Source organism: Phyllostomus hastatus, unplaced genomic scaffold (genome assembly GCF_019186645.2).
Source record: "Phyllostomus hastatus isolate PE091 unplaced genomic scaffold, TTU_PhHast_1.1 phas_scaffold_555, whole genome shotgun sequence".
Lineage (NCBI taxonomy): Eukaryota > Metazoa > Chordata > Mammalia > Chiroptera > Phyllostomidae > Phyllostomus > Phyllostomus hastatus.
Window position 1 is genome coordinate 2,895,547 of NW_025334036.1, and position 24,646 is coordinate 2,920,192.

At 55.6% G+C, this 24,646-nt stretch overlaps 1 protein-coding gene across 1 annotated transcript in view; it reads right to left on the reverse strand.

Moving 5' to 3' along the window:
* The window catches only part of IQGAP1 (IQ motif containing GTPase activating protein 1), a 69,689-nt gene that overhangs the window by 19,778 nt on the left and 25,265 nt on the right, over positions 1-24,646 (reverse strand). Inside the window, exons 3-23 of the mRNA XM_045824779.1 lie at positions 24,106-24,262; positions 22,602-22,679; positions 18,442-18,518; positions 15,192-15,259; positions 13,528-13,641; positions 12,813-12,991; positions 12,126-12,210; positions 11,840-12,003; positions 11,021-11,105; positions 10,165-10,328; positions 9,813-9,973; positions 8,516-8,640; positions 6,761-6,924; positions 3,745-3,835; positions 3,375-3,542; positions 2,494-2,636; positions 1,537-1,707; positions 1,055-1,138; positions 889-960; positions 723-792; positions 169-377 (exon numbers count right to left, since the gene is read on the reverse strand). Coding sequence (XP_045680735.1) covers positions 169-377; positions 723-792; positions 889-960; positions 1,055-1,138; positions 1,537-1,707; positions 2,494-2,636; positions 3,375-3,542; positions 3,745-3,835; positions 6,761-6,924; positions 8,516-8,640; positions 9,813-9,973; positions 10,165-10,328; positions 11,021-11,105; positions 11,840-12,003; positions 12,126-12,210; positions 12,813-12,991; positions 13,528-13,641; positions 15,192-15,259; positions 18,442-18,518; positions 22,602-22,679; positions 24,106-24,262 — 2,629 coding nt within the window. The remainder of the gene's footprint in view (positions 1-168; positions 378-722; positions 793-888; positions 961-1,054; positions 1,139-1,536; positions 1,708-2,493; positions 2,637-3,374; positions 3,543-3,744; positions 3,836-6,760; positions 6,925-8,515; positions 8,641-9,812; positions 9,974-10,164; positions 10,329-11,020; positions 11,106-11,839; positions 12,004-12,125; positions 12,211-12,812; positions 12,992-13,527; positions 13,642-15,191; positions 15,260-18,441; positions 18,519-22,601; positions 22,680-24,105; positions 24,263-24,646) is intronic.

A 24,646-nucleotide genomic window follows, 5' to 3' on the forward strand; every position in this document is an offset into this window, starting at 1 on the left:
GGGTAGTGGAATTATGGGATGGTTTTTATCTTCTTTTCTCTATTTAAAATTTTGCTATGAAGTTAGAGTATTTCATGTCTTATATAACTTTTGAAAGACCTATGGCAGCTGCTGAGAAGAAAGCCGGCCTCCGCCCCACCACGAGTCAGCAGGGGAAGCACACTGTACCTGCAGGGTAATTTTGTTTTTCACCAGCAGTCCGATCTTGATGTCCATGAGGTTGAGGTCATTCTCCAGCTGCTGGTTGGAGCGAATGAGGGTGATGACCTCCTCCCGCATCTTCATGAGATCCAGCTCCTCCTGAAAGTCCTGGTCACTTTGGTCGAGCAGGTGCACAAATTTCCGCACCACGATCATCGGAGGGTCCTCGGCGTTAACTGGCGGAAAGAAAGCGCGTGTCAGACCAAGAGTGACGTTCCCGGGGAGAGTTCTAGGGCTCGAGAAACCGCCTGGAAGAAACAGTCGCGTTCACAGATACTTGTTCATTTCTGAGGTGTGCAGACACAACCACCACATGCAGTCCTCTCGGTCATGCTGTTGCTATGCCGTGACAAGGGCCAACACGCAAGGGAAAGGGCACGGGGCCACAGGTGAGCAGGGGGGGTTAGGTCACAAGCAGCGCCCGCCCCCAAGCCTTGCCTGCAGGAAAGGAAAGAGATCCGCGGAGAAGACCCAGAACCCGACGGCCTCAGCTCCTCCTCCGCCGGGCCACCGCTACTCACTGAGAGTCTTGTAGTCGTCGCGAGCTTTGTTCGCCCGGATGAACGCCTGGATTTTGATAATGTCATTTATCTAAGGAACAAAGAAGGAGAAATTCTCCTGGTCATTCGTCCACCCAAAACACAGCAAAGCAGAGTCTCCCGGCCCTCGTTACCAGAAAGCACTCACGTGGTCTCGGAAATACTGCAGGCGATCTCTGTAGCGCTTTCTAGCCTGATGCATCCTCGCCAGGGACTGGATCTGTGGGAGGAGGGCCCCAGGAGTCGTAACCGTCCTCCCCTCCACCCCGGGCGCACTGCACCCCACGCCGGGGGACCCTGCCCGGGCGGCGTACCTTCACGACTTCGTCCCTGTGGGAGCGCAGGTACGCTAGGCGGTCCTGATAGGCCTTCTTCTGCTTGTATCCTCTCCACTGCGACTGAAACCATCAAACATGACAGCGGGCCCGTTATCTCCAAGGGTCAGAGGACGCCGAGAAGTCTCCTCTTGATGCACTACCCGAGTGCAATTCACAGCAAAGCTTGGAGGGCCTCGTCCTCCAGGGACGGGAACGCAGGCGGAGGCTGCGCCACCACCAGCCGAGCACCAGCCCCGGCCCCGCCCTGCCGGCGCTCCCCACCCTTCAGAAGTGCCTCCACGCGGCTCTGTGCTGGCTCCGCCCAGCAGACCCGCTGAGGGAGAGAGACCCGGCGCCCCACTCTGAGGAGCAAACCGGCGGGCAGGGGCCGTCGTTCCTCGCTCACGGTTCCCGTGCATTCGCCCTGCTCCGGGCGCCCACCCGCAGGTGGGCTGTCTGCGCTCTGGGCCCCGAAGTACCTGAATGCAGGTGATGGCAGGGATTTGCTTCTTCAGGAAATTCATCCTGGACCGGAACTCCTGGCGGACCAGGTAACCGCGGCAGCGGGCCTGCAGCCTGGTGATCAAGCCCTCGTTGGCCAGCCAGAGCTGCTCTCGGTTATAGGCAGCTGTCACCCCGGAGATGGAGCTCTGGAGGAGCACGCGGCCACGCGGGAGGACGTGCACAGGTGGGAGGGGACACAGGTTCAACACGGGGCCGCCCGCAGCGCACACACCAGCCCTCACCGCTGCTTTCCCAGCCCGTCCTCGACCTCTGAGCAGCGGGAAAGACGCCAGGCCCGTTTTCCACGGCCAGGTGGTCCTCACGCCCCAACACGCCACAGCCAGAGCCTTGATCCTGTACCTCCTGCGTACCCACTCATCTATCTGCCCAACGCTGACGGCACCAGGGACCGTGCCTGGGTCGTCGCTGACAAGAAGACAGAGTAACGGGGCCAGCAGAGGGCTGAGCACCAAGTCCCGGGCGCCCCTGGCAAGCCGGCCGTGGAGGACACTACAGGGAAGCGGCCAGGCTGCATCTGAACGCACAGGTGCAGCAGGTGCGGCCTACTGCGGCGCGGCTCGGAGTGTGTGGAACAGTCAGAAGAGAGGGTGAAAGCGTAAAAAGTGGGAGGGATTAACATTAGCTGCATTTAATTGGGAGTTAGAGCAACTTTTCATTTTTGTTTTCCAGATCACCCAAGTTTTAATAGGCACACAATGTACCTGACTTAATTCTACAATCCTGGTGTTTTCCTGATTTAGGTCTTAGTCCTTCCCCTAGCCACTAGAAAAGTAATTACTCTGAAACAGTTGATTATGTCGCCTTAATTTCAGTCTGGGGCTCCTGACCGCACGCCCTGCTCCTCCTCGCTAACATTAGCCCTAACCCACTTTTTAACACAGCTTCCTCTTAGGTGAAGGAACGGGACCTACCTGGATCTCCTCCCGAGCAAGCTGCAGAGAATTTTGCACAAAGCCTGGGGGTTCATCCCATCCTCCTTCCTGAGTCTCCAGGTTGTGGTAATAGTAGTATCCGCCTTTCACCCAGTGCTTCACCCACTTGCTGTTGTTATCGCCTGGCAGACAAGGAAGGGAAGGCTACAGAGACCCAGAGCCGCACTCCCCGCACTCGCACGCCTGCTGCAAGACGGTTCCAATGAGCTTTACAATCTAAATAAAGCCCACTCCACATTCCTGCCCTTGGATCTATGGGGACAAAGGGGCACCCTAATTTCCTCATGAATTATGGCCTTGTGATGTTGCGTTTAGCTCACTCCCATCTACATTACAAAAAGAAAATAGCTACAAAGTCCGATTGTGGAATAAACTTTGATTAGCTTTGTTCCTTCCAAAAACAACGTCTATTACTTCATGTATCAGAACACTACTTTTTGATTAAAAAATCTGCAACCATTTCACCTCTCTAGTTAGTAAAAAAAAAGGTCATATAAAGGGATGAAGAATTTTATCTCTGTTCCCTCCTTTTGCAGACAAACTACTTTTATCTACCTGGAGGCTCAGGAACCGCAGGAGCTCCTGACACCCAGGGGAAGATAAACAGTCGAATGCCTCTTTTGACCCTTCCTGCATTTCCATAAAATTGACCTCTTTAAACACAGCTGACCGTAAGGGGAAAAAGTGTATTTGCAAAAACAGGGATATCAATGTCTCCTCGAGTGTTTAAAAGAAGCCCAAATACCGCACTTCCGCACGGAAGTGTCCCTCCCTCCACACAGACTGTCCCTGCGTCTGCACCGTCCCCTCACACGCCCAAGCCTCGGTCCAGGGCACACGCGTGTGCCCCCGTGGCTCACCTGCCGCCAGCTTTCTCCTCTTGGCCTCAGCCAGGTCGCTCAGGTACGTCTCCCCGCACTCGGGGATGACGCCGTACAGGCCGACGTCCGGGGACCGGAGGGCGCCCAGCGTCCTGCCCACGTCGTTGCTCTCCACGGCCTGGTTGATGGCGAAGATTCCTGCGGCAACTGTCGTGGAAGACGACTGTCACCGGGATGGTTCAGGAAGCACCCACACTCACACGCTGGTCCACCTAAACGCGCCTCCCACCCAGCCGTTCCCCAGACACGGACAGGTCTCCACATCGGTCCGGCTGAGGGACGAGGCCGGGAGTGGCCCCCCCGCCCCCCCCCGCCCCCCCGGAACAGAAAGGAAGCCGCCGGTACGTACACCTCTGGGCCTCCTGGGTGTCTTTGTTGGACTGCCAGATCCCGCCTTGAATTTCATCCAACCACAGTACAGCCGACTCGTCCTGGGTTTCCTACAGCCACGAAAAGCGAAATGATAGTAAGAGCCGTGAAATCAGGGCACATGCGACAGAGGGGCTTCTGAGTCTCAGCCAAGCACGCGAGACACGTGGAACAGCCACGTGGAAAAAGCTGGGCCTCAGAAAACTGGTGAAAGGTTACGAGAAACGCCTCGGATAAAGCGATAAAAACACAAAGAGGAACTCAAGTGGTTCAGGGGGCCAAGAGCAGCCAGAAGGGACCAGAGGACCAGCCTGGGAAGGAACCCTGGGAAATGTTAAGGGAGTGCCCGTCGAACCATCAGCGGACCACCAGCGGACCCGCAGAGACCCCGTGGACATGCGTGAGGAAGGGCACAGACGCCACGGAAGTCCCAGTGGCCAGACAAATAACGACAGTGAGAGAGACAGCAGCGGGCGCGGAGGAGGAGGAGGACACTGATTTCGGGGCTGCCCTGTGAAAACGCCCAGTTTCCACAAACGACACGACACGCACGGACATGAGAATGCGTGGTCCCTACAAGGAGACAGCAGGTGACAGAAATTTTCCCAACTGGACATGGTAGACAGAGACTTGTATCAGCTGCTTTAAGTATGTTCAGAGAACTAAAGGATGGGAGAACAGGGTCTCCCCAGAGCATCAGCAACAGAGAGACAGGAATCGTGCTTTGAAACGATGGATCGAAGGAAACGTTGGTGTCGTACAGTACGGAAACTGAAATGAAAAAGTCCCGAGAGGGGCGCAGCCGACGTGAGCCCACTGAGATGGCCCGGCCCGAGGAGCAGCAGGGAAGAGGGATGAAGGGAAGTGAGCCAAGCCCCAGGGACCCGAGACACCGTCGGTCACACCGACACAGGCACGAGGGGACTCCCAGGGGTCCGGGGAGAGAGAGAGGCAGGAAGATGACTTGAGGGAAATTTGAGAAGACCGATAACAAATACAGAGATGGAATGATAATCGAAACATACCCTACGAAAAAATAAAACCAGAAACACAGGACCACATGGCGTCACTGGTGAATTCCACCACGTATTTGGAGGAGAATCAAGACCAGCCCTGGACAAACTCTTCTCAAACACACAGGACGAAGGAGAACTTCCCAGTTCATTCTGGGAGGCCAGCAGTACCCTGATACTGAAGCAGACACACAGAGAACTACAGGCCAGCTGTAAGGCCTTTTGCTGGCTAATTTGGAACTCAGAGGATTATTTTTAAAACCACTTCCAAGCTGGCTCGGAGAAGCCTGGAAGCTGGGCTGAGGCCTCCAAGGCGGCAGTTCCGGCGAGCGTGCAGTGCAGTCCCGCCCCGGCGGTGTCAGAGGCATTGCCCCCCTTCCTCAGCCCGTGATGGACGCTGAGAGGCTGTTCCACAGCAGAAGGAAATGCTTCAGAGTCTAGTCACATCCTCTCACGGCGGAGCGAGGGCAGGTGCCCACTACGCTCTCCGTCCACTTTCCTTTTTTAGACGTGGAACCCGGCCTCGGCCGCTCGCCCGAAGGCACCCCCCCCCCGCCCCCCATCCATCACACCCAGGACTCGGGTGGGACCTGTATGGCAGCAACGGCAAACCCTGCCACCACGCCCCCGCCCCCATAGTCACCGCCGGCAGACCCCCGCCTGAGGCTCTGAGTCAGCAGAACGAGTATGAATCTTCGGAATCTATGTCTTTAAAATGACCTTTTCAAGCGCTCCGACGACCGGCCAAGGCTGGGGAGCACGGAGCCCACTGATGCGAACGTGGTTACCAGAGACAGAGGCCCCCGCCGACCCCTTCCCCACAGCCGAGCGCCTCCCGCCCGCGCGGGCGGGCCAGCTCACCCCGCTGCCAAGTCCCGGCCACGAAGCAGGAGCCGCGAGCCCGCACGCACCACAGGGTCGCCCGCACGGGCCCCTTCTGAGAGCCCAGTACTCGCCACACGGACAGGATCAGGACACGGCAACGTCAACGACGCTGATGACAACGGAACCGAAGATTTGTCACCCTTCTTGCCCACGACTCCTCCACTCGCAGCCGTGGGTGTCAGTGCCTTTCACACAGAAGCCCTGGCCTGCGTTTCTGCCTTTGGATTCCCAGACAGACCTGACCCCCTGAACCAAGAAGTTCTTTCAGCTCTGCTTCTTGCTACAAGAGCCTCACTGGAGGGGTCTTTTAAGTATATTTTAAAACAAAAACAAACAAACAAAAAACCCACTGCATCCCTCCCTATCTAGTTGCGGTTAGTCAGGAGGAACTTAAAAGCAGACTGATGATAATTAGAAAAACAGGTATTTGTCCTTCCATCACACAACTAGCATCTGAGGGCCGACTACACACAAACTAACTCCTGACCCAGCAACAGCATAAAAGAAAAGGTATAAATCTCGTCCATTTCCTCGGCAAACTAGCTGAGAGGCACGACCAACTCCCTCCAACACGGCTTTGTGCTACAACGGCATGTTCACAGCGGCACTTCCCCAACAGCCAAACAGTGGGAACTGCCCGGTGTCCGACAGCTCACGATCGGGAAACTGCCCCACACAGCGGACACTCTCCAAGGGGACTCTCACGGCGGCGGGGACCGAGGGCGCTGAGCAGAGGCGGCCTCGGGCCCCAGGCTGCTCTGGGGGCTGATGCTGTAGCATCAGGACGATGCTATAACCAACTGAGTACCCTGCCTGGTTAATGCTTTCTATAAACTGCATACCAGTTACGCAGTGTGTTATGCACGTCTTGAATCTTATATTTCAATACAGAATTTACTCAGAGACACAGAGATCTGTCGACGACGACAACAACAACAAAAACCAAACGTGTACAAAAACAACCACGCCTCCAGAAGGCGGAGCGCTGCACTGCAGCCTGCCCTGGAAGAGTCGCCGGGCAGCTCGGGGAGACGCCCCTGCTGCGCGTCGGAGCCCCGAGCCTCGGGGCTCAGGAACGCTCCCCAGTCGCGCCCTCACCTGGGCCTTCTCCCTCTTCGCCCGGATCAGCGTGTCCTGGTAGTGCTGGGCCACCTCCACCAGGACGCCCTCCAGCTTGGCGGCCGGGATCTGCAGGGCCTGCAGGGTCTTCTGCGCGTCGCCTTCGTCCAGGGCTTCGTTGATCAGCCCGATGGCCAAAATCCCTGCCGGCAAAGACACAGAGGTCACTGGTGCCGTCGAGAAATTCTGTAAGCAAGTCCGTCTTCAAACGTGCAAAGCAAGGCTAAATCCGCCCAGGAGCGTTGCCGTGATTCAAATTGTAATCTGTCACCCCCGACACTGAGCAGCACTGGCTTTTAAAAATTCAGTGTTCGTTTCATTCGAAGTAAACGCCCTTGTACCCGTATTCCTACGGACAGCTCAGGCCCCCCGGCCTTATTTGTGGCGGCTCTGCCTCGAAAGCGTGAACGCGCTGGTGGGCCTGGCTGTGCGGCGCACTCTGCAGACGCACGTCCACGTGAAGTCAAACCATTCGCGATTTACAAAGAGTCAGAATGCAAGGGATCATAAAAAGTCGCCTAATTCGATCTTATCCCGGGGAAAAAAGATGAGGCCCAGGGGTCTCTCCCCCAAGACCCTCCGCAGACGAGTGGCAGATGGAGGACCCAGCCCGGGCTCCCTCTCCGAGGCAGGGCTCCTTCCACTCAGGCGGCTGAAGGCCCCTCACAGGACACATGAGCTAATCTAGAAACGTTCGTTCCCACAGTGTCTCAGTCAGCCATGCTGCCTTCGAAGGACCCCCTGTGCAATAGAGACTTGGGCTGGTCTTTGTCCCTGGTTCCTGAGAAAGAGCCTCTGAACCCCCAGAACTTCCCGGGTGAGAGAGAGGGTAACGCTGTTCCTCACGGTGGGCCCCTCGGCAGGGCCAGGGCGGGGGCCGGCCGCACCGCGGCGACCTGCCAGCGTCTAGAAGCCTGGGGCTCGGAGCCATGTGCTGTATTGGCCCAGGCTCCCCACGTCCCTCCCCATCTCCAGGGCGGGGAGACGGTCTGGAAGTCAAGTTCAATCACATGGCCAGTGACACAATCAATCGTTCATGTGTAATGACGCCCCAAGGAGAGCTTCCCTGGCCGTGACACACCTGCACGTGCGGGAAGGTGGCACAGGCTGAGGACACCCCACCCGACGGGGCGGCACAGGCTGAGGGCACCCCACCAGACGGGGCGGCACAGGCTGAGGGCACCCCACCAGACGGGGTGGCACAGGCTGAGGGCACCCTGCGGGTCTCTTCCTTTGGCCCGCCCTGACTCAGACCCTTTCCAGTAAAACTACGCTTGTAAGTGCAGCACTTCCCTGGGTTCTGTGAGTCGGTCTACAAACTCGCTGAGCCTGGGTGGGTCAGGGAGGCGCTGGATTCACAGCGTGTCGCGCACAAGTGGGGTGGCCTGAGCGCGCCGGCGCTTCCGGCTGCCGTCTGAAGGGGCAGGAGCCCCGCGAGCACCTGTGCCACGTGACCTGACTGCAGGTGGCCACCGTCAGGACCACCTGACGTGACAGGTCACGTTCAACCCACCTCCCGAAAATTTTAGTTATCCCCTGCATACCTAATTATAGCAGTTGTCTGCTATATATATATATTTTTTTTTTAATATATTTATATATTTATATATGTATATTTCCATTTTCAAAACCCCTTCCAGGAGTAGTGAGCGTCTGGGGCCAGCCCCTGGAATCACGCCAACGTCCACGGAGACGCTGGGGGGGGGGGGGGGGCAGGGCGCGTGGGTCACTCACGCTCGTGCTCCTCCTGCACCACCAGGTTCACGTGGTCCACACAGGCCTGGATGTCGTTCCACGTGACAAACTCGTTGTTCTCCGCGTGCGCCTGGGCTTTCAGCTTCACCAGCTCATCGAGGTACCTGCCCCAGCGCCCCAGCAAAAAAGACAGTGAAGTGCAACATGAGAGACGGGACCTCGGGGTTACTGGGGGGCACGGATGAGAAGACCGGGGGCCAAGCACCCAAGAGCCCCGACGGTCGAGGCGTTCACTCCCCAGTCTGACGTCTTCCGGAGGCCAGCACCGGGACTGAGAAGTCACCGCAGAAAAACGTGGAAACGTGAGGCTACCCCCTATTCTCAACGGCCTCTAAATTCCAGGTCAGACCAATTCCAGGATCAGAGAGAGGCAGCAGCTCAAGCAGTTCCTCCGAAGACGGGAGGACAAGGCCATAGCCCAGCCAGGAAATGCAGACAGAAGGGCAGATCAACACGAAGTCACTCAGCGGCTCTTACTGAAAGTACGGACTTCGGCAAAAATTACCAGTTGGGGTTAAAAATATGAAGTCAGTGGTTAATGGGGAACTGGACATTTTCATGGGGCAAAGGTGCAAAAGAGATTATGCTGTGGTGAGGGATAAACACAGACAGGTATCTGTGGGAGGGATAAGCGGGCTGCCTGACCCGAGGATCAATCCTAATACTGTTAATGGCAGAGTGATTTCGTATGAACAACGTGCAAACGAATCTTTAAAGCCTTTGGACCTAACTTCCGATTTGCGGGAATAAGACAAGTATTAGGGAACAACCAGAACCCGGAGATGGGGCATTCTGTGGGCCAACTGACCCCATCTCTCTAACAAATCAGTGTCGGGAAGGAAGGGACCGTTCCGGATTACAAGACACCAAAGGGACACAGCAGCTGGACAGAATGCAGGCCGGGACCCGGCTCCCCCCGAACGCCGCAGCTGGAGGAGCCCCGGAACTAGTGAGGAGGCGCAGGGGGCGGGCGGGGCGGGGAGGACGCTGCAGGAGCCCCCCGCGTTTGTCAGGGTACAGAGCAGCGTGCTGTCGGCCACGCGGCACACGCCCTCACAGTTTAGACCCACATTCGCCCATGTTTCGGAGTGGAGTGACAGGGGGTCTGTCCATGTACTATAACCCTCAGGGTAAAAAGTGTAAGATGAAAACAGAAAGAGGAAAAGATGACCCCATGAGAGCCGCACGCCCGTGCCGAGGAGAGGAGAGTGGACGCACGAGCGTGGGGACAGCTGCCCGCCCGCCCGCCCGGGCTCCGGCCCCTCGGGGCGCCCACCGCTGGCAGTTCTCCTCCTCGATGTTGGTCAGGCCCGTGACCGCGCTGCTCAGCTGCCTCCACACCGTGTTCAGGTCCCCCGACTCCAGCGCCCGGTTGATGAGGGCCACCGACGACAGCATCTCCACCGCCACGGAGAGCTCGGGGTGCGTGAGGCTATGCTGGACACACGGGGACGGGGCCGCCGTGAGGAGAGCCATCCGGGCGCACCGCGGGGGCAGACATTGCAGAAAGCCACGAGGCACCTAGGTTTCCGGCTAACGGACCCGCTGCCCCCAACCACCCCTCCCAGTGGGTGTTCGACCCCCTCCCGCCGCGTCTCGCCCCCGACCACACGGCCCCGCCGGCTCACCTCGGGGCTCTGCTGCTGCAGCGTGGCCAGCTCCTTCTGGTACAGGTCGGCGGCGAAGGGGTACACCTGGGGCAGCTGCGCTTCGGGGTTCATCAGCTCCAGAACGGTCTTCTCAGCAACGCCCTTCTGGATGGCGGCATTGATGGCCGCCACGGCTGCCAGCCCTGGCGGGGAACGGGGTCAGGGACGCGGCTGGCTGGGCACCGTGACGGGGAGGAGCCACGGGCCGTGCCGCCCCAGGACGGAGTCACACCCCGTGCGCACACGGTCAGCCGTGCCGCCTGCGGTGCGGGCTGCTTCGTGGGGGGGTGAGCCGACCGACAGAACCGCTTGAAAAAGCCTCCTCATCTCCTCTCCCGAGCCTTCTTCCCGCCCCAAATCACCCGCAGCCACGCTGCTCCCCACCCGGACACCCCTCCCCTCCCCTGCGGCCGGCAAGCAAGGCAGCCGCTTCCTCAGCCGCCGTTCGGAGCTTCCCACGGTCTCCTCCAGCCTTTGCCTCAAGCGGCCCAGCTCGAACCGTCGGCGGAAGCCGTGTTCCAGCCAGCGTCCCCCCCACACCTTCCACCTCCGGGCCCTGTGCTCACACCCGCTTTCCCCGCTGCCCCACGTTAACAACGTGCTTCTCTCTCCCCTTTCACCATCCCAATGGCACCACCTCCCCGGCCTCTCGCTGGCGGGGGCCGCTGGCAGGAGGAGCCCCACCGCCACAGGCGCCTGCTGGTGGGTTCTGGCGAGGCGGCTCGGGGGGCGTGACGGGTGACAGGTGACAGGTGACGGGCTCCGACCTCAGACCCCGGTTACATCTCCTCCCCTGCTCAGGACCCCGGACACCCCGCTTCTCTGGGGCCCGTACTTCTCTGATACTGCTGGGCGGCGCTGTTGGCGGCGTCCACGGCGGCCTGGAGGTCCTCCTTCTGCAGAGGCTCGGCCTGGCCGCCCTGAGGGGAGCAAGCGGCGCCTGCGTCACGCCGACCCCGCCTCTGCCTCGGGGCCTGGAGGTCTCCAGCCCCCAGCGCAGTCACTCGGGACGGGAGGCCCGGGGCAGAAGCGGCAGCCCTGGCCACGTCGGGGGGCAGGGACCGTCTGGGCACCGGCACATTTAAAGAAGCGTTTTGAGAGCAGCATCAAGGTGCCGTGGGATGATGTGTTTGCAGGGTCCCTGGCAGGCGATGCTGCTCCCTCTGGCCAGGACCAGCTGGGACTAGTAAAATGCGTGCTTGCCCCATCCAGACAAAAAGCCCCTCGCAGGTTCTCTGAACAACCCCTCACAGCCTCCTCCTGCACAGGGAGGGCCCCCCCCCCCCGCCCGGGCCGGCCAGAGGGCACTAGCGGGGGCTGGGTTTTTAACGGGGAAGTTCCTGACGTGAGAACGTAAAAAGCTCAGGTTTCCTCCAAAGGCGTTCCTTTCCGATGGGGGGGTTCCAGGGGAGGCTTCCGATGAAGGGCAGTTAGGTCGGGAGCGCGGGTGTTATTTACTTTAAAAGAGGACTTACAACTCTAAAACCAAACAGAGCTGACGACAACGTGCGCTTTGCCGGGGGATATTTTAAAATCCTGGTTTACACGTGGGGGTGGAGTTACACCAGGAGAAAGGGGCCCCCTAAGTCGGTGACAGCGTGTGATTCAGTCGGAGGCGCGTGAACCCTTGCAGGCGGGGCCCGGGCCTCCCCACCTGTCGCTTCTGCTGTCGGTCACTGAGCAGCTGCTTGAGGTACCAGTCGCCGTTCTTCTCCTGCAGGCCCCGCAGGCCCAGCGCGGGCGACTGCAGGGCCCTGAGCAAGCCCGGGGCGGACCCCCGGTCCAAAGCCAGGCCCACGTTCGCCAGCGCAGAGAACGCTGAGGAGCAAAAGGGCGAGCACGCTGGGGTGAGGCTGCCCCCCGGGGCGCGGCCCCTCCCCCAGCCAGCCGCCCCGCCCCGCCCCGCCCGGGGACGCGGGCCGCCTCAGGGGCCTACTCACTGTTCACTTTGTTTACGTTGCCCTGGATCTCAGCCTGCGTGAGCAGCTCCTCGTAGACGTCCCTCTCTCTCTCCGAGTTGTCTGTCTGGAAGGGAATTGATGGTGTGGTTAGGTCAGCTCGGGGCTCCCAGGAGACTCCGGAAATGCACGTGAGCTGCTCCCCCACCGTAACAGAACCGAGAGAGCGCGAGTTCGAGTGTGGCTTAAAGTGCTCCGTCAAGAACAAAGCGGAGTGCTGCCCGGCCGTAACTAAGACAAAAAGACCAGGTCCGCTTCCGACGGACGAGCCCGGGTTCTCCAGCGCCGGGCGGCACCGGTGGACCCTGCCCGGCCTCCCGCTGGGCAGAACTGCCCACGGGGACCAGCTCTCGGAGCCTCTCGCTGGTCTGCATGAAACTGAAGGAGAGAGTAGAAGTCACAGTGCAATCCACAGCCAAAAGACTAGCCACATGCTGTGGTTAGTCCACTTAATCTCTATGAACGTCTCGAAAAACTACAGGGATAAAAGCAGACTGGTAGCCGACTGGGCTCGGGGGTGAGGAGAGGGGGACAGACTGCGAAGCGGGCCTGGGGACTTCGGGGGTGACGGCTACGGAACCACAGACACCTGTCAGAACCCCTCGAACCACACACTTAAAGGGGTGAATGTTACTGCGTGTGAATAAATAACAGAGGTTCCATTTTTACCCTGTTTTTAGCATTTGTCATCTTGTCGTGCTTGGCCTGATAGAGGACATCCTGGTACGTGGACGCCAAGGTCTCGTCGAGATTCACGAGCATGGCATTGGGGTTTTTCAAAGCTACAAATGTGTCCGCTGGAATTCTACGGTCCACGGCTTCGTTAATAGCAATGACGGCGGCATGCACTGAAAATGAATTCCAAACACAGAGCGCTGAGGTCATCCAGAGTGAAGGATACGGGTTACACACACAGAAGAAGCCACACTGCAGCACACGATCCGGAGAGGGGCTGGTTCCCCAGCGCAACAGCGGCTGGGGTGGGGGGGGGTGGCCGCCTGGGGCCGGGAAGCCACAGCTCCACATTCCGGATGCCGGATGCCGGGTTTGCGAACTCGCAGGGAAACAGTCACCAGACAGCCCTGCAGGGAGCATTTGTTAGGGAAATGCTCGCCCCTCATCACCATGTAAATGCCATAAAAACATAATCATCTCAAAGAGGCACTGAAATGTAGAACTCACTCTCGAAGTGTTTGAATTGTAATCAAAATCGATCACTTATTCCCAACTAATTACGGCATAAAAGATTATACCGGTGTCTAAAACTGGATGTACTGACCCAAACTTGCTAGCACAACCCCTCATGCCCGAGGTCATCATCAGAGTGCTAATTACTGGGAGCGGGAGCAATGACCCGTGCGAACCCCCCAAGTTTCTGGCTCACAGGCGGCCTCGTCCACGGAGAGCTCGTTGGCCAGGATGCCCCCGATCTTGCTGAAGGCGGGCATCTGGATCCCGTACTTCTCCAGCTCGATCTTCATGTTGTTGATCTCTTCCTCTGCGGGGGAACGACACCAAGGTGAGCACCTCCCCTGGCGCAGAGGGGGACGGCGAATCCGCAGCTACAGACACGGGGCGAAGTGGCATCCGCCCCCTAGAGCTGTTAAAAGGCCTAGTCCACACGGAGCCCTGACCACAGCACCTGGCACACAACGGGCGCTCGGCGGACATGAACTATTTCTGCTGCTTTCAAGAGCCTCAGAAATAACCACAGCATGAGAACAGCGCCGCAGACACCAGGCTCTCAAAACCGCTACCTACATGGCACGTCCCACAGTGAATGTCTGAACGGAGCCGCATCACAGAAGCTCAGCTAGAACCGGTGACGAGCCAGTGGGCTATCTCGGTCTCCAGGGCCCAAACCACTAGCTACGACTTCGTTTCTAAGGCAGGAAACCAATGGGCAAGGTCGGGCCCTTCCCCGGGTCTGCTGAACAACTTCCCTGGAGGGAAAACCGTCACAGATAAAAAGTTTTATTGCCATTTTTACAGCTCCCAGGCCTCTGGAATATCACCAGTGGGAAAAATCTGGCTCTGTCTTCCCCCTCACCGACATCACCACTGTCCTTGCCCCCCACGGACACAGGCCCCCATCTCTTCAAGCATCTGACTGCAGCAAACACTCAGAGGAGGCTGAAACAACTGAGTGTTAATGTTACATAAGGTACGTTTTCAGCCCTGGCTGGCGTAGCTCAGTGGATTGAGTGCGGGCTGCAAACCAAAGCATCGCAGGTTCGATTCCCAGTCAGGGCACATGCCTGGGTTGCAGGCCATGACCCCCAGCAACCACACATTGATGTTTCTCTGTCTCTCTCTTTCTCCCTCCCTTCCCTCTCTAAAAATAAATAAATAAAATCTTTAAAAAAAAAAAAAAAAAGGTGCGTTTTCGCCTGGGCCGGGTAGCTGAGTCGGTTAAGCCGCCGTCCCGCTGTGCCGAGGCTGCGGTGTGATGCCGGTGGGGACACGCACAGGAAGCAAACGGCGAGTGCGCAAGCGGGACAGCAAGCTGGTGTTTCTGTCTGTCTGTCTGTCTCCATCTTTTCCTTCCCATCTCTCTCTACAATCAGTTTTAAAACATGAGCTAAATTTTTAAATGAATGTCATTTTTTTTAATTTAAAAATTACAAAATCACCATCTTTGCCACATCTCACTCCCCCCCGCCATCCCCGCTTTGCCCACGACAGCTGCTCTCGGGAGGGGACAGGGAGAGGCTGCCACGGGGTTTTTTCCCGTGAACACTTAACGTTACATGTTCCTATGATAGGCTTTCTCTTATACGTTATATGTTACCATCGTTCCCAGTTTAGATGTAGGAAGACTGAGACTCACTAATCACACCCTCTGTCGTAACGGACAGAATGGAGCCCGGAATCCCAAGTTCAGTGTTCCTTCCCCCACCCACACCAGAGAAGCAGGTTATTTATACTTCTTTCACCTCTGTCGCCATGGTATTTTTCAAGCACTACGTCACTAAGATTGATTTTGTTGACTCTCCAGGCTATTTCCACATAAGTTGGGTATTTCCTGCCGGGCTTATAACTCCTTACCAGTGAAGTCAACCTTTCCGTACAGGTCTTGAATCTGAGGAGCCAGGCCTAGTTTGAACAGGTACAAACTAGAAGACAAAATATGCAAAAGATTTAGACCTCTCAGCCATGTCTAGCTGCTTCTGCCGCTCTTAAAGGAGAAAACCAGCGTAAAGAACAGAAACAGCCCCGGCTGGTATGGCTCAGTGGATTGAGTGCCGGCCTGTGAACTGAAGGGTCATAAGTTCAATTCCCAGGCAAGGCACATGCCTGGGTTGTGGGCCAGGTCCCCAGTAGGGGGCATTCAAAAGGCAACTACATACTGATGTTTCTCTCCCTCTCTTTCTCCCTCCCTCCCTCTCTCCCTAAAAGTAAATAAATAAAATCTTAAATAATAATGATAATAAAAAAAGAACACAGACATCCTGAACACAGAGACTCCCAGGACAATACAATATTCCCTTTCGCAGTTACACCACTTTACCTCAGATCTTTATGTCCGTTTTACATAACAACACTGTCCTAAAAAGCCACGTAATGTAATGGGAAAAGTGCCGGGCTGGGAATGAGTAGACACAAGTTCAAATTCACCTTCCAGCATTTCATCCAGTGTGTGATGAAATGTCTGAAGCAGCATTTTAGAAAAGTCTCATGAAAACTACTCAGATGAAAAACCTTACTTAAAGTGAATTCGGTTTACGGATGGAAAAGTTTCGGGTTGTTTGAGAGTTTTCACTAGAGCACATAGTGTAGACTTCCCTCTTTAAATGAGAACCTGCCGGACTCCAAGGTGCACGCATGCAGGGACAATAAATAAAAGTCGTGCCCACCAGTGTCTGCTCAGAGCCTCGCACGCACTAGCAGCACAAACCCACACCTCAGAGGCAGCCGGGCGCGGCAGCGGCCACCAGCCTGAGTCAGGCTGGCGCACTGAAAGGCCCTAGCAGACCGGCCTCAGCAAACTGGGCATCGGAAGGGCGCTCACTCTACGGGTGGACGAGAGCAGACGCTGACAGCCTGGCAACAAGGAAGGGCATGAAAAGTAGCTTGAAAAAAAAATGGAAAAAGTGTCGAAGAAACAAACCACAGAAACTCAATCAAGTAGTCCACAATTTCTGCAGATAGCCTGTAAACCTCAGTGTTAATGCAAACACAAGCAGGGATAACACACATTAGTTCACAGGACGGGTCAGAACTTACAACCCGTGGATCCTTCTCAGCACAGGGTGCATGCTGAAGAGAAATGGGACACAACAGCCGACTTCCTTTCTCTCCCTGCTTCCGTCGCCAGAAAGGCACAGCCAGCTCTTCCGCCCCGTTTCCCAGACCGCGAGGACCTGGGACCGGGGTCACAGCTGCGGGGACTAGTGACCGCGGAGAGGAACCCGGCCAGCTCAGCCTCCGTGCTGCCAAGCGCAGGGACCCATTGTGGCTGCAGCCCGCCCCAGGTTATCGACACAGACAGACCTCCGAGGGCACAGATTTTATCGGAATTAATCTGATTTTGGCTCAGATACATACATTTTTCAATTGCTACAATCTGAAAATTCGCCTAGGTATCACCCATTCCTCAGCCTTTTCAAAGAAGTCTCCTGTTACCATTGTTTGTCCAACATCACGCATGCTACGAGCCCTGGGGCGGGGGGAAAACGTGGGACATGACCTCTGCCCCTGAGGTGCGGACACTGCAACAGGGAGAAGGGGTGAAACGTGTGGGAGACACAACACGAGACGAGAACCCCAACACTAGCAAGGCAAGCAAGGAACACACCCTGGGGTTCAGCTGGAGGCATGGGCCGAGTCGCTGGGCGTCACCGAACCTCAGGGACACGGTGGGAATGGAGCCAGTGGGAATGCAGCCGGTGGGAATGCAGCCGCCACTGCACGGGCTCGGCCAAGACAAACAAAGTCTCTGATAAAGGGAAAGTGCCACTTCCTTTTCACATTTACTTATAGGGCAGAAAACATCCCCTCCAGCTGAAGAGGGGGGCAGGAAGGCTTGTTACAATGTATGGTTTAGACACCCACGTGCTGTTTAGGGACCGGACCGCGGGCCAGGCATCTAAGTGCCAGAGACACAAAGACAAGGGAAGAATAGAGGAAGTCGCTCTGGCCTCCAAGGGGTCCACAGAGAGCAAGTCCTGCGTCAGAACAAACCACCAGAGCACAATGTAACAAGCACCACACTTGAAGTAAGAGGAGCACAAAGACGGGAAGTAGCTAATTCTGCCTGAAACATAAAAAGTTAAAAAAATGTGTCAATGGAGAGGTAGCACTCTGGGCCAGCAGGAGAAAGGGCCCCCAGCAAAGGCCCCCCCGCACGGCCCAGGCGGTAAGGACACTAGCGCGCAGCTGCGGAGGAGGGAATGGCTGGAGGTGAGGCTGGAAGGAGAGGTCGCAGTATTTCACCAAGGGGCTGGTGTGAGCAGGGCTGTTGCAGGGGACGGCATGGCAGGTGGCCCTGGAGGCAGGGAGCCTACAGGGGGAAATGCCCGGAGCGGAAGTCAATACGTATTAGTCCACAGAAGAGATTCCCTGGTCAGTCCTCAGTTCTATTTTTCTTTTGTGGGTTTTGCGTGGCTTCCGGGGAAATCAAGGATTTGACCACACTGAGGAAAACGGGCTTCTTATGGGCCAGCACTACACACGCATTTGTATCAGTGTAATAAACATTAAGCACACAGACAGGATGAGACACAGAACAGGAAGCCCTAGTGAGAAATCTCACACTCGGTCCCGCCCCCTCCGTCAGTCCACGGCCACCGAGGAGACGCGGGCCGCCCTGTGGACGCTATTGTTAACACCCACACCCATCCTCCAACCCCCCCCCCCCAAAGCCCTCTTCCTTTCAATTCCGGGCTCTGTTGATTCTAAGAATCAGGGATCTAAACGAAGTCATCTTCCAAGTTTGCTATAAAATTGTGGGAAAAAGTTTACTTTGTGTCAGTTCCTATTTATTAGTGTTGGCATAAACACTATTTAATGAACACATGGCTTGCTGAGGATGCAGAAAACGAAGTGAATTATAAATCAACCGTTCGATATTTATTGGTACAATTTGAAGATGCTGACAAAATTGGATCGAACCACTAGAGTATCAAGACATAGTCTATTTTGTAATTCAGCTTATCAGCTTGAAATAAAAAAGGTAAACAATGAAATTTTCCAAATGTAAATACTTGCTATAATTTTAAGAGATTTTTAATTTAAAAGAAAGAGGTTGTTCTCTGTATCTACGTACACGACACATTCTGTCACGAAAGCCAGTTACCTGAGTGCGTGGATGCAATAGATGCACCTGGGCATGTTCTTTCGGTCGTAGATGTCTGTGGTTTCCGGGTAGAAAATCTGAGGAGAAACAGAAGAAGCAGAGTAAGGTAGCCATCCGTTGGGCCTCTTTTGATCTTTTCGCCAATCACCAATAATAGGAAGCAAACACTGGACAGTCAGAAAACACTGTTGGCATGCTGCGAACAACCTCATTACGGTGAAAAGACATTTCGTCCTCAGTAACGCAAGGGATACACTGCTACGGTACAGAACGGAAAACACTACCTGACAAGGCCTCTTTGGTCAACCCGCCGAATCCCCCCGGTGCGCGAAAGTGACTTACATACTGCGGACTCAGACGAGGGCAAATCAAACCCAAGTTCTAGTCCAGTTTAAAACACTGGCTCGGAAGGGTTGCAGTCCCGCTGGTTACTACCTGTCCTGCCTAGACTGAGCAGTAACGCAGCAACGAGCACCGAATAGGAGCTTCAGTCTATGCAAACCACTACATGCAGATACTGGAAAGAACTCCGAAGTATTAAGATGTGTTAACCCTGCTTGGGGGAGCCGGACAGACACGCAGGTGAAGCAGCCAGAACAGAGGACGCGCAGGGATGGGGCTGTGGGAGGTGGGTGGCTTTCCTCGGTCGCCCTTAGCACAACGAGTCCATTGTTGGGGTTCACGTCTGTCTGACTCCTCCCACTGACTGTAGGCCCCATGCAGGCAGAGGCCACATCTCAGTTGCACTGCTACATCTTCCATGCCAAGCCCAGAGCCAAGGTCATGGAAGGAACACCATGTCTGATGAATTTATGAATAGGGGCCAATGGAGACAGAGTAGGTTGGGATTGGGGACAGCCTTGAATTTCACAACCTGTTCTCACGGTAATGAGGCACCACACAATTCATTCTGTAACTTAGGGGGTAGGGAGGAATAACAATGGATTGGAGAGGCAAAAACGGAAGGATGAGGTAATTGGTAGGATTCTGACCAGGCGGTGGGAAAGACGAGCGGCACCTGGTGTCCGCGGCAGCCTTGGCCTCCCCGTGTTCGAGTCCGTGTTTTCAGGCCCTTCCCACAGTGACCGTGGCTCCCACTAGAAAGAACCTCCCGCCCTGAGAAACAGGATGTATCAGAATCATCCTTTTTAAAAATTCTTTATGTATTCATTTTTACAGAGGGGGCAGGGAGGGAGAAAGAGATGGAGAGAAACATCCACGTGAGAGAGAAACGTCACCTGGCTGCCTCTCGCCCATGCCTCGAGCGGGGACCGAACCCGCAGCCCAGGCACGTGCCCTGGCCGAGGAACGGAACCGGGGCCTTGCGCTTCGCAGACCGACGCCCACCAGCTGAGCCTCACCAGTCCGGGGAGAATCACCTTTTCTGACAATGTCTCCAACCACCTACACGCTCACTGCACTGAGCTGTCCTCTCCTGAAAGGTGAAAACCGGTCGCTGCGAGCCAGCCCTCCCGGAAACAGCAGGGCACGCATTTCAGACAGCAACAGAGAAAACGAGGTTGGTAGGTAGGATGGAATCAGATTATGAGGACCTTGAAAGTCAGACGAGTTTGAACTGGATATGCAGGCCACGGAGAAGCCCCAACTTTGGAGCCAAGGATTCAAAACAGGGCCTCAGACAGGAGACAAGACACAGGACACCACGCTGAGTAGCGGGGAGACAGAGGCCAGGGGGCGGGCTGGCAGGCTGGGTGCACAGACAAAAGAGACGCTTCAAGGAAATGAGGAAGGCCTGGGGAGTAACTTCATTTAAGACGCCAAGGTGACTCCCCGGCCCTGAGACTGGATGGCCCCGAAGACGGTAGCAAGGTTCCATGCGTTACAGACGAGGGGGAGTTAACGTGATGGAAGAGGTAGGTTTAGTTTGAGAGATGAGAAATGTTAGGTGATAGAAATCTACCCCAGGAGAAAAGAGTCTTCAAAATAACTGAAACCTTGAGAATGAGAGAATGTATCGCTAAGGTCAGGATGCATCTTAAGGAATGCCCAACACTAGGACATGGAAGGGAGACCAGAGGACTAGCGGGGCAGACTGAAAACAATGTAAAAAATTAAACTCAAAATAACTAAATATTTCGTGGAGGAGATGGTCAATAGTACCAATTATTATAAACAGTCAAAAAGGGTAAGAGCCAAAACATTATCACAGCGAGTTTCTACTACTAACTGGTATGCACCATATAAAGAGATTAGGGAAGACACCCCAATAAATTCTACATGTGTGTTGTCGATTCCATACCGTGCACTACATACACTGCATTTCTAGCCCGGGTTCCTTTAGCCCACATGACTCAAAAGCCTGCGGGACCCGAGTCATGGAGGGTGGACATTGCAAAACGGAGCCCCGAAAACCTGTTGTCCCCGAAAGCCCTGGGAATCCCGTATTTGTCGCAACGGTGGCCCGGGACAGTTCCCTCCCGCTAGTAAACGAGAAAGCCAGGCAAATGCCATTGTTAAAAAGGCACTTTACAGTAACAATACTACAGCGATGGCAAACGTCAACAAAGCTCTTAGGACCATTTAAAAAGACGTTCCCTCGTCACTGCCCAACGGGCAGAGCACGCAAAAAACAGGAACAGGAAGTTGCAGGTGCCAAGTGGCCATCACAACCTGACGTGTTGCATTTCCTGGCACTTTGTGGGGCCTGATTCTCAAAGCTACCAGAGCAAGGAAGAACACTTGAACACTTTGCTCTGGAAAAAAAAAAGGGGGGGTGAGGAGGGTGAATAAAAGCTCGTCTTCTGCGAAGCCTCAGCTTTGGACTCGGCGCCCCCCCCCCCACAGACAGCTGGGCAACCAGATGGGTCCTGTGCCCACGAGCAGTCAGCCACCCCCCGACCCCGTGCTCGTAGCCGCTCCCGACACCCTGCATCGCACTTTCGCGCGGTCCAGGGTGGTCTGGCCACGGACGCAGCTCTGTTGTCTTCAGCTCCCTTTCTCAGTTACAGAAACTTAGAGTCTGTAGTAAAGTATGAAGAGAAAAACCCCACCCCCAATCTCATCCCACAGAAATGAGAACGGTATCTCCTGACAGATTCCTCCCAAGAATACTCACTTTGTTTTTACACAAAAGCAGTGATCTCATCTTAGCCGGAACACGAACTCCTACCACCTCAGCCCACGGTGTCTTCTCCACTGAGCACACCCCGGGCAGCCCCCCTGGGCCCCACAGGGTGACGTCAGCCCTCTCGGTGGCTGCGGGACACCTGACCGGCTGTGGCACGACGAAGACCCCCAGTCACGGAGCGTGTGGTTTGCTATCGATTTTTCTGCCGTGAGCAAGGCTTAAAACCCCTTGCATCTACACCTTTCTGAGCTTGTCTGAGCACTGGGTGGGGGCATAAACCCCTAGATGTGGGATTCTCGGGCCAAAGGTCCAAGGCGGGGTGGTGGGGAAAGGTGTCCCTGCCTGCAAGAGCGACGCCCCGGGGTGGCCAGGGCGGCTGCAGGGGGGCTGGGCCGCCAGAGGGGGGCGGGCACTCAGAGCGACACCAGGTCAACTCCTCAGCAAGGCACTGGGGGGCACACTCTCCCGTCACCGGCGCCGCAGCCGCCGCTCCACGCTCATCCAGCTGCATGCACTCCACACGGAACGTCCATCACACCTCAGTACCGCTGGGGGAACCCACAGCCATCACCAAAACCACACGGGAACTACACGGGAGTAACTGGCATTACACTGCCTCAGTAATTTGAAATATAAAACGGCCCTTCACACCCCCCCCCCCATATCTGGTTATTCCAAAGCTGGAAGATGACATGTCTACAGTGTTCGCTTGTATTTCCTAAAGTCAAATTTCGATGTAACAACTTTGTGAATGATCACTTTTTTAACAAAACAGAGAACTGTAAACTTTAAAATGGTGAATTTTATGCTCTGTGATTTTCAGCTGAAATCTACAACTTGAAGTAAAAGCACATGACATCACAGGGAATTTCTCTAGGGCGAGGTAAAGCAGGGATGAGGAATATGAAACAGAAACTATTTTCTAAAAGAAAGAGAAGAGATCTTGAGCACTTTGTTAAGAAACAGCCACCACAGATTCCGTTGAACGGGAAGCACACTTTCCCAGCAGAACGAGAACCCTGAGCCCAAACGGTCACCGCGGGGCCAGACCCGGGGCCAGCGCGGCGCTCACCTTGGGCAGGCCGATGTCGTCCATGGCGTTCAGCCACTGAATCACGTTGTCCGTGTGCCGGAAGTGGAGGCCAGTCGCCTGGAACAAATAAGAGAGGGCTGGGCACTGCTGGCCAGAGTGACATGGATGATAAATAAAAACTCTCTTAAAAAGGTCCCTTGTGAGACTTTCCAGGTCCCCTAAAATTCAGTGTCTGTCTGCGGCGTTCCGCTCATGTTCCAGACCCGAAGAGCCAGACCCACAGCCTCGCTCCTCTCACTGGAGCGCGGCCGGGAGCCTCCCGGCACCTAGCGCACGGAACAGGACGCGGTCTGGAGAACTCCGTTGTCTTGGGTTCTGCTTCTTGCTTGGCCATCTGCTAGTGGGCAGTCACCCCGCCCTTCTGAGTCCAAGGGGCCCACCCGTAACACCCACTTCACACGTCTGCTGTAAAGACTAAATGAGAAAACATACAAAAAGCCCTGTGTGGTGTCTGCCAGATGATACAAAGTGATACGTGTTATTAAACATATTTAAATATCAGAGTTTGCATGCTACAAATACAAGTAGTCCCCCCTAAACCTCCATGTCTGATATTTTTTAGGAAGATTTACCCTCAAGCGGGGTTGAGGCGGGACTATGGTTTTCATTGTTGCTGCAGTCTCCACTCTTCCTTAATGTCCAGCTATTCTGTCACACCCTTCCCAGACTCCCAACAGAACAGCTCCAGAGTGGTCTTCAGAATAACCGCTCATTTAAAAATCAATATGCAAGTATCTGCTTTTTGATTAAGAAAGTTTCTATTGAGATTTTAATTTGACGTAAGGTCTATACCTTCCTTGTTTTCCTTTAAATGTAAACACAAAAATCTCTTTTGATTGTATCTCCATCCTTAGCTCATTCTGAGTTCCGGCCAAACACTTATACCCAGTCCCTTTAATATCGGCGCCTGGCTCTGCAGTCCTCCCGGCCTCCCACAGGCCCCCCCGCTTCAAGCCAGCGCTCACGGACAGGCCCCACAGAGGCCCCGCGGACGGACGGCAGACTCCGGTCCCTGTCAGCCTGGCTGCGCCGCCGTCTTCTCCAGGGCCCTGGGCCGCCACAGCCAACCAAACCCTTCTACTCATCTCCGTGTGCCGAAACTGGACCGCTTTCCCCTTTTATCTCCAATCCTCGTATCACAGGATGATCTTTTTTCCTAAAATTGCTTTCAATTTGCCAACGAATCTCAGTGCCTGGTTAAAATTAGATTTAAAGTAATAGTTCCCCTAGTTACTTCCTTTACCTTCTAAGAAATGAAAAATCTCATTAAGGGCCGTGTCGGTACCCACCATCGTTAAGAAACGTGCCCAAAATACCGACGGCTAGTGTTCTTTTACTTCCGTCCCTCGACTTCGCACTGTTTCCCCACGCGGCCGGTGGAGAGAAGGAACACACTTCTGGGTAACTCTCACACGCGGCACAGCGTGCTGGCCGCCTCTCCCTCGGGTACGAGCAGCGCGGCGGCGAGCCGGGGGGGACTCACCTTGTATCTGGTCTGCTCCCGGTCGTAGATCTTCTTCAGGGACACCACTCGGGGGGAGAAGAAGTTCCCCAGCTTGGCCAGGTAGACCCCGTTCCGCAGGCCCTCCTCCAGCTCCGTGGTGGGGGGCAGGTCCTCTCCGAGGCAGGCTTCCATCCACCTGCACAGAGGCAGAGGGGGCGTGAGGCAAGGCATGGAGGTCCGCGGCGTTCCTTAGGAAACGCAAGCTTCGTTTCCACATTCTCCTTGGGGAGGCTTACGACGACCGCAAGCAACAGTCCTTCAAGGTCCAGTTTCACATCAGTCCTCGTCCTTGCCCCGTCAGACTGCGGCGGCGGGGACGTGGGGAAAGTCCTGAGCACAAATGCCACCTCCTCCTCCACCCCACTTCGCGCTCCCGGGCAGTGGGGCCAGCTGGCTCCCCAGGTCCCAGCTGCCCCGTGGGCCTCGGGTCCTTTCCCTCAGTCCTTAGGTTACTCCTTAGGAGTTCCTAAGGAAAAACTATTTGTAACTGAAGCCACCATCTCAACTGTTCAGAAATTTA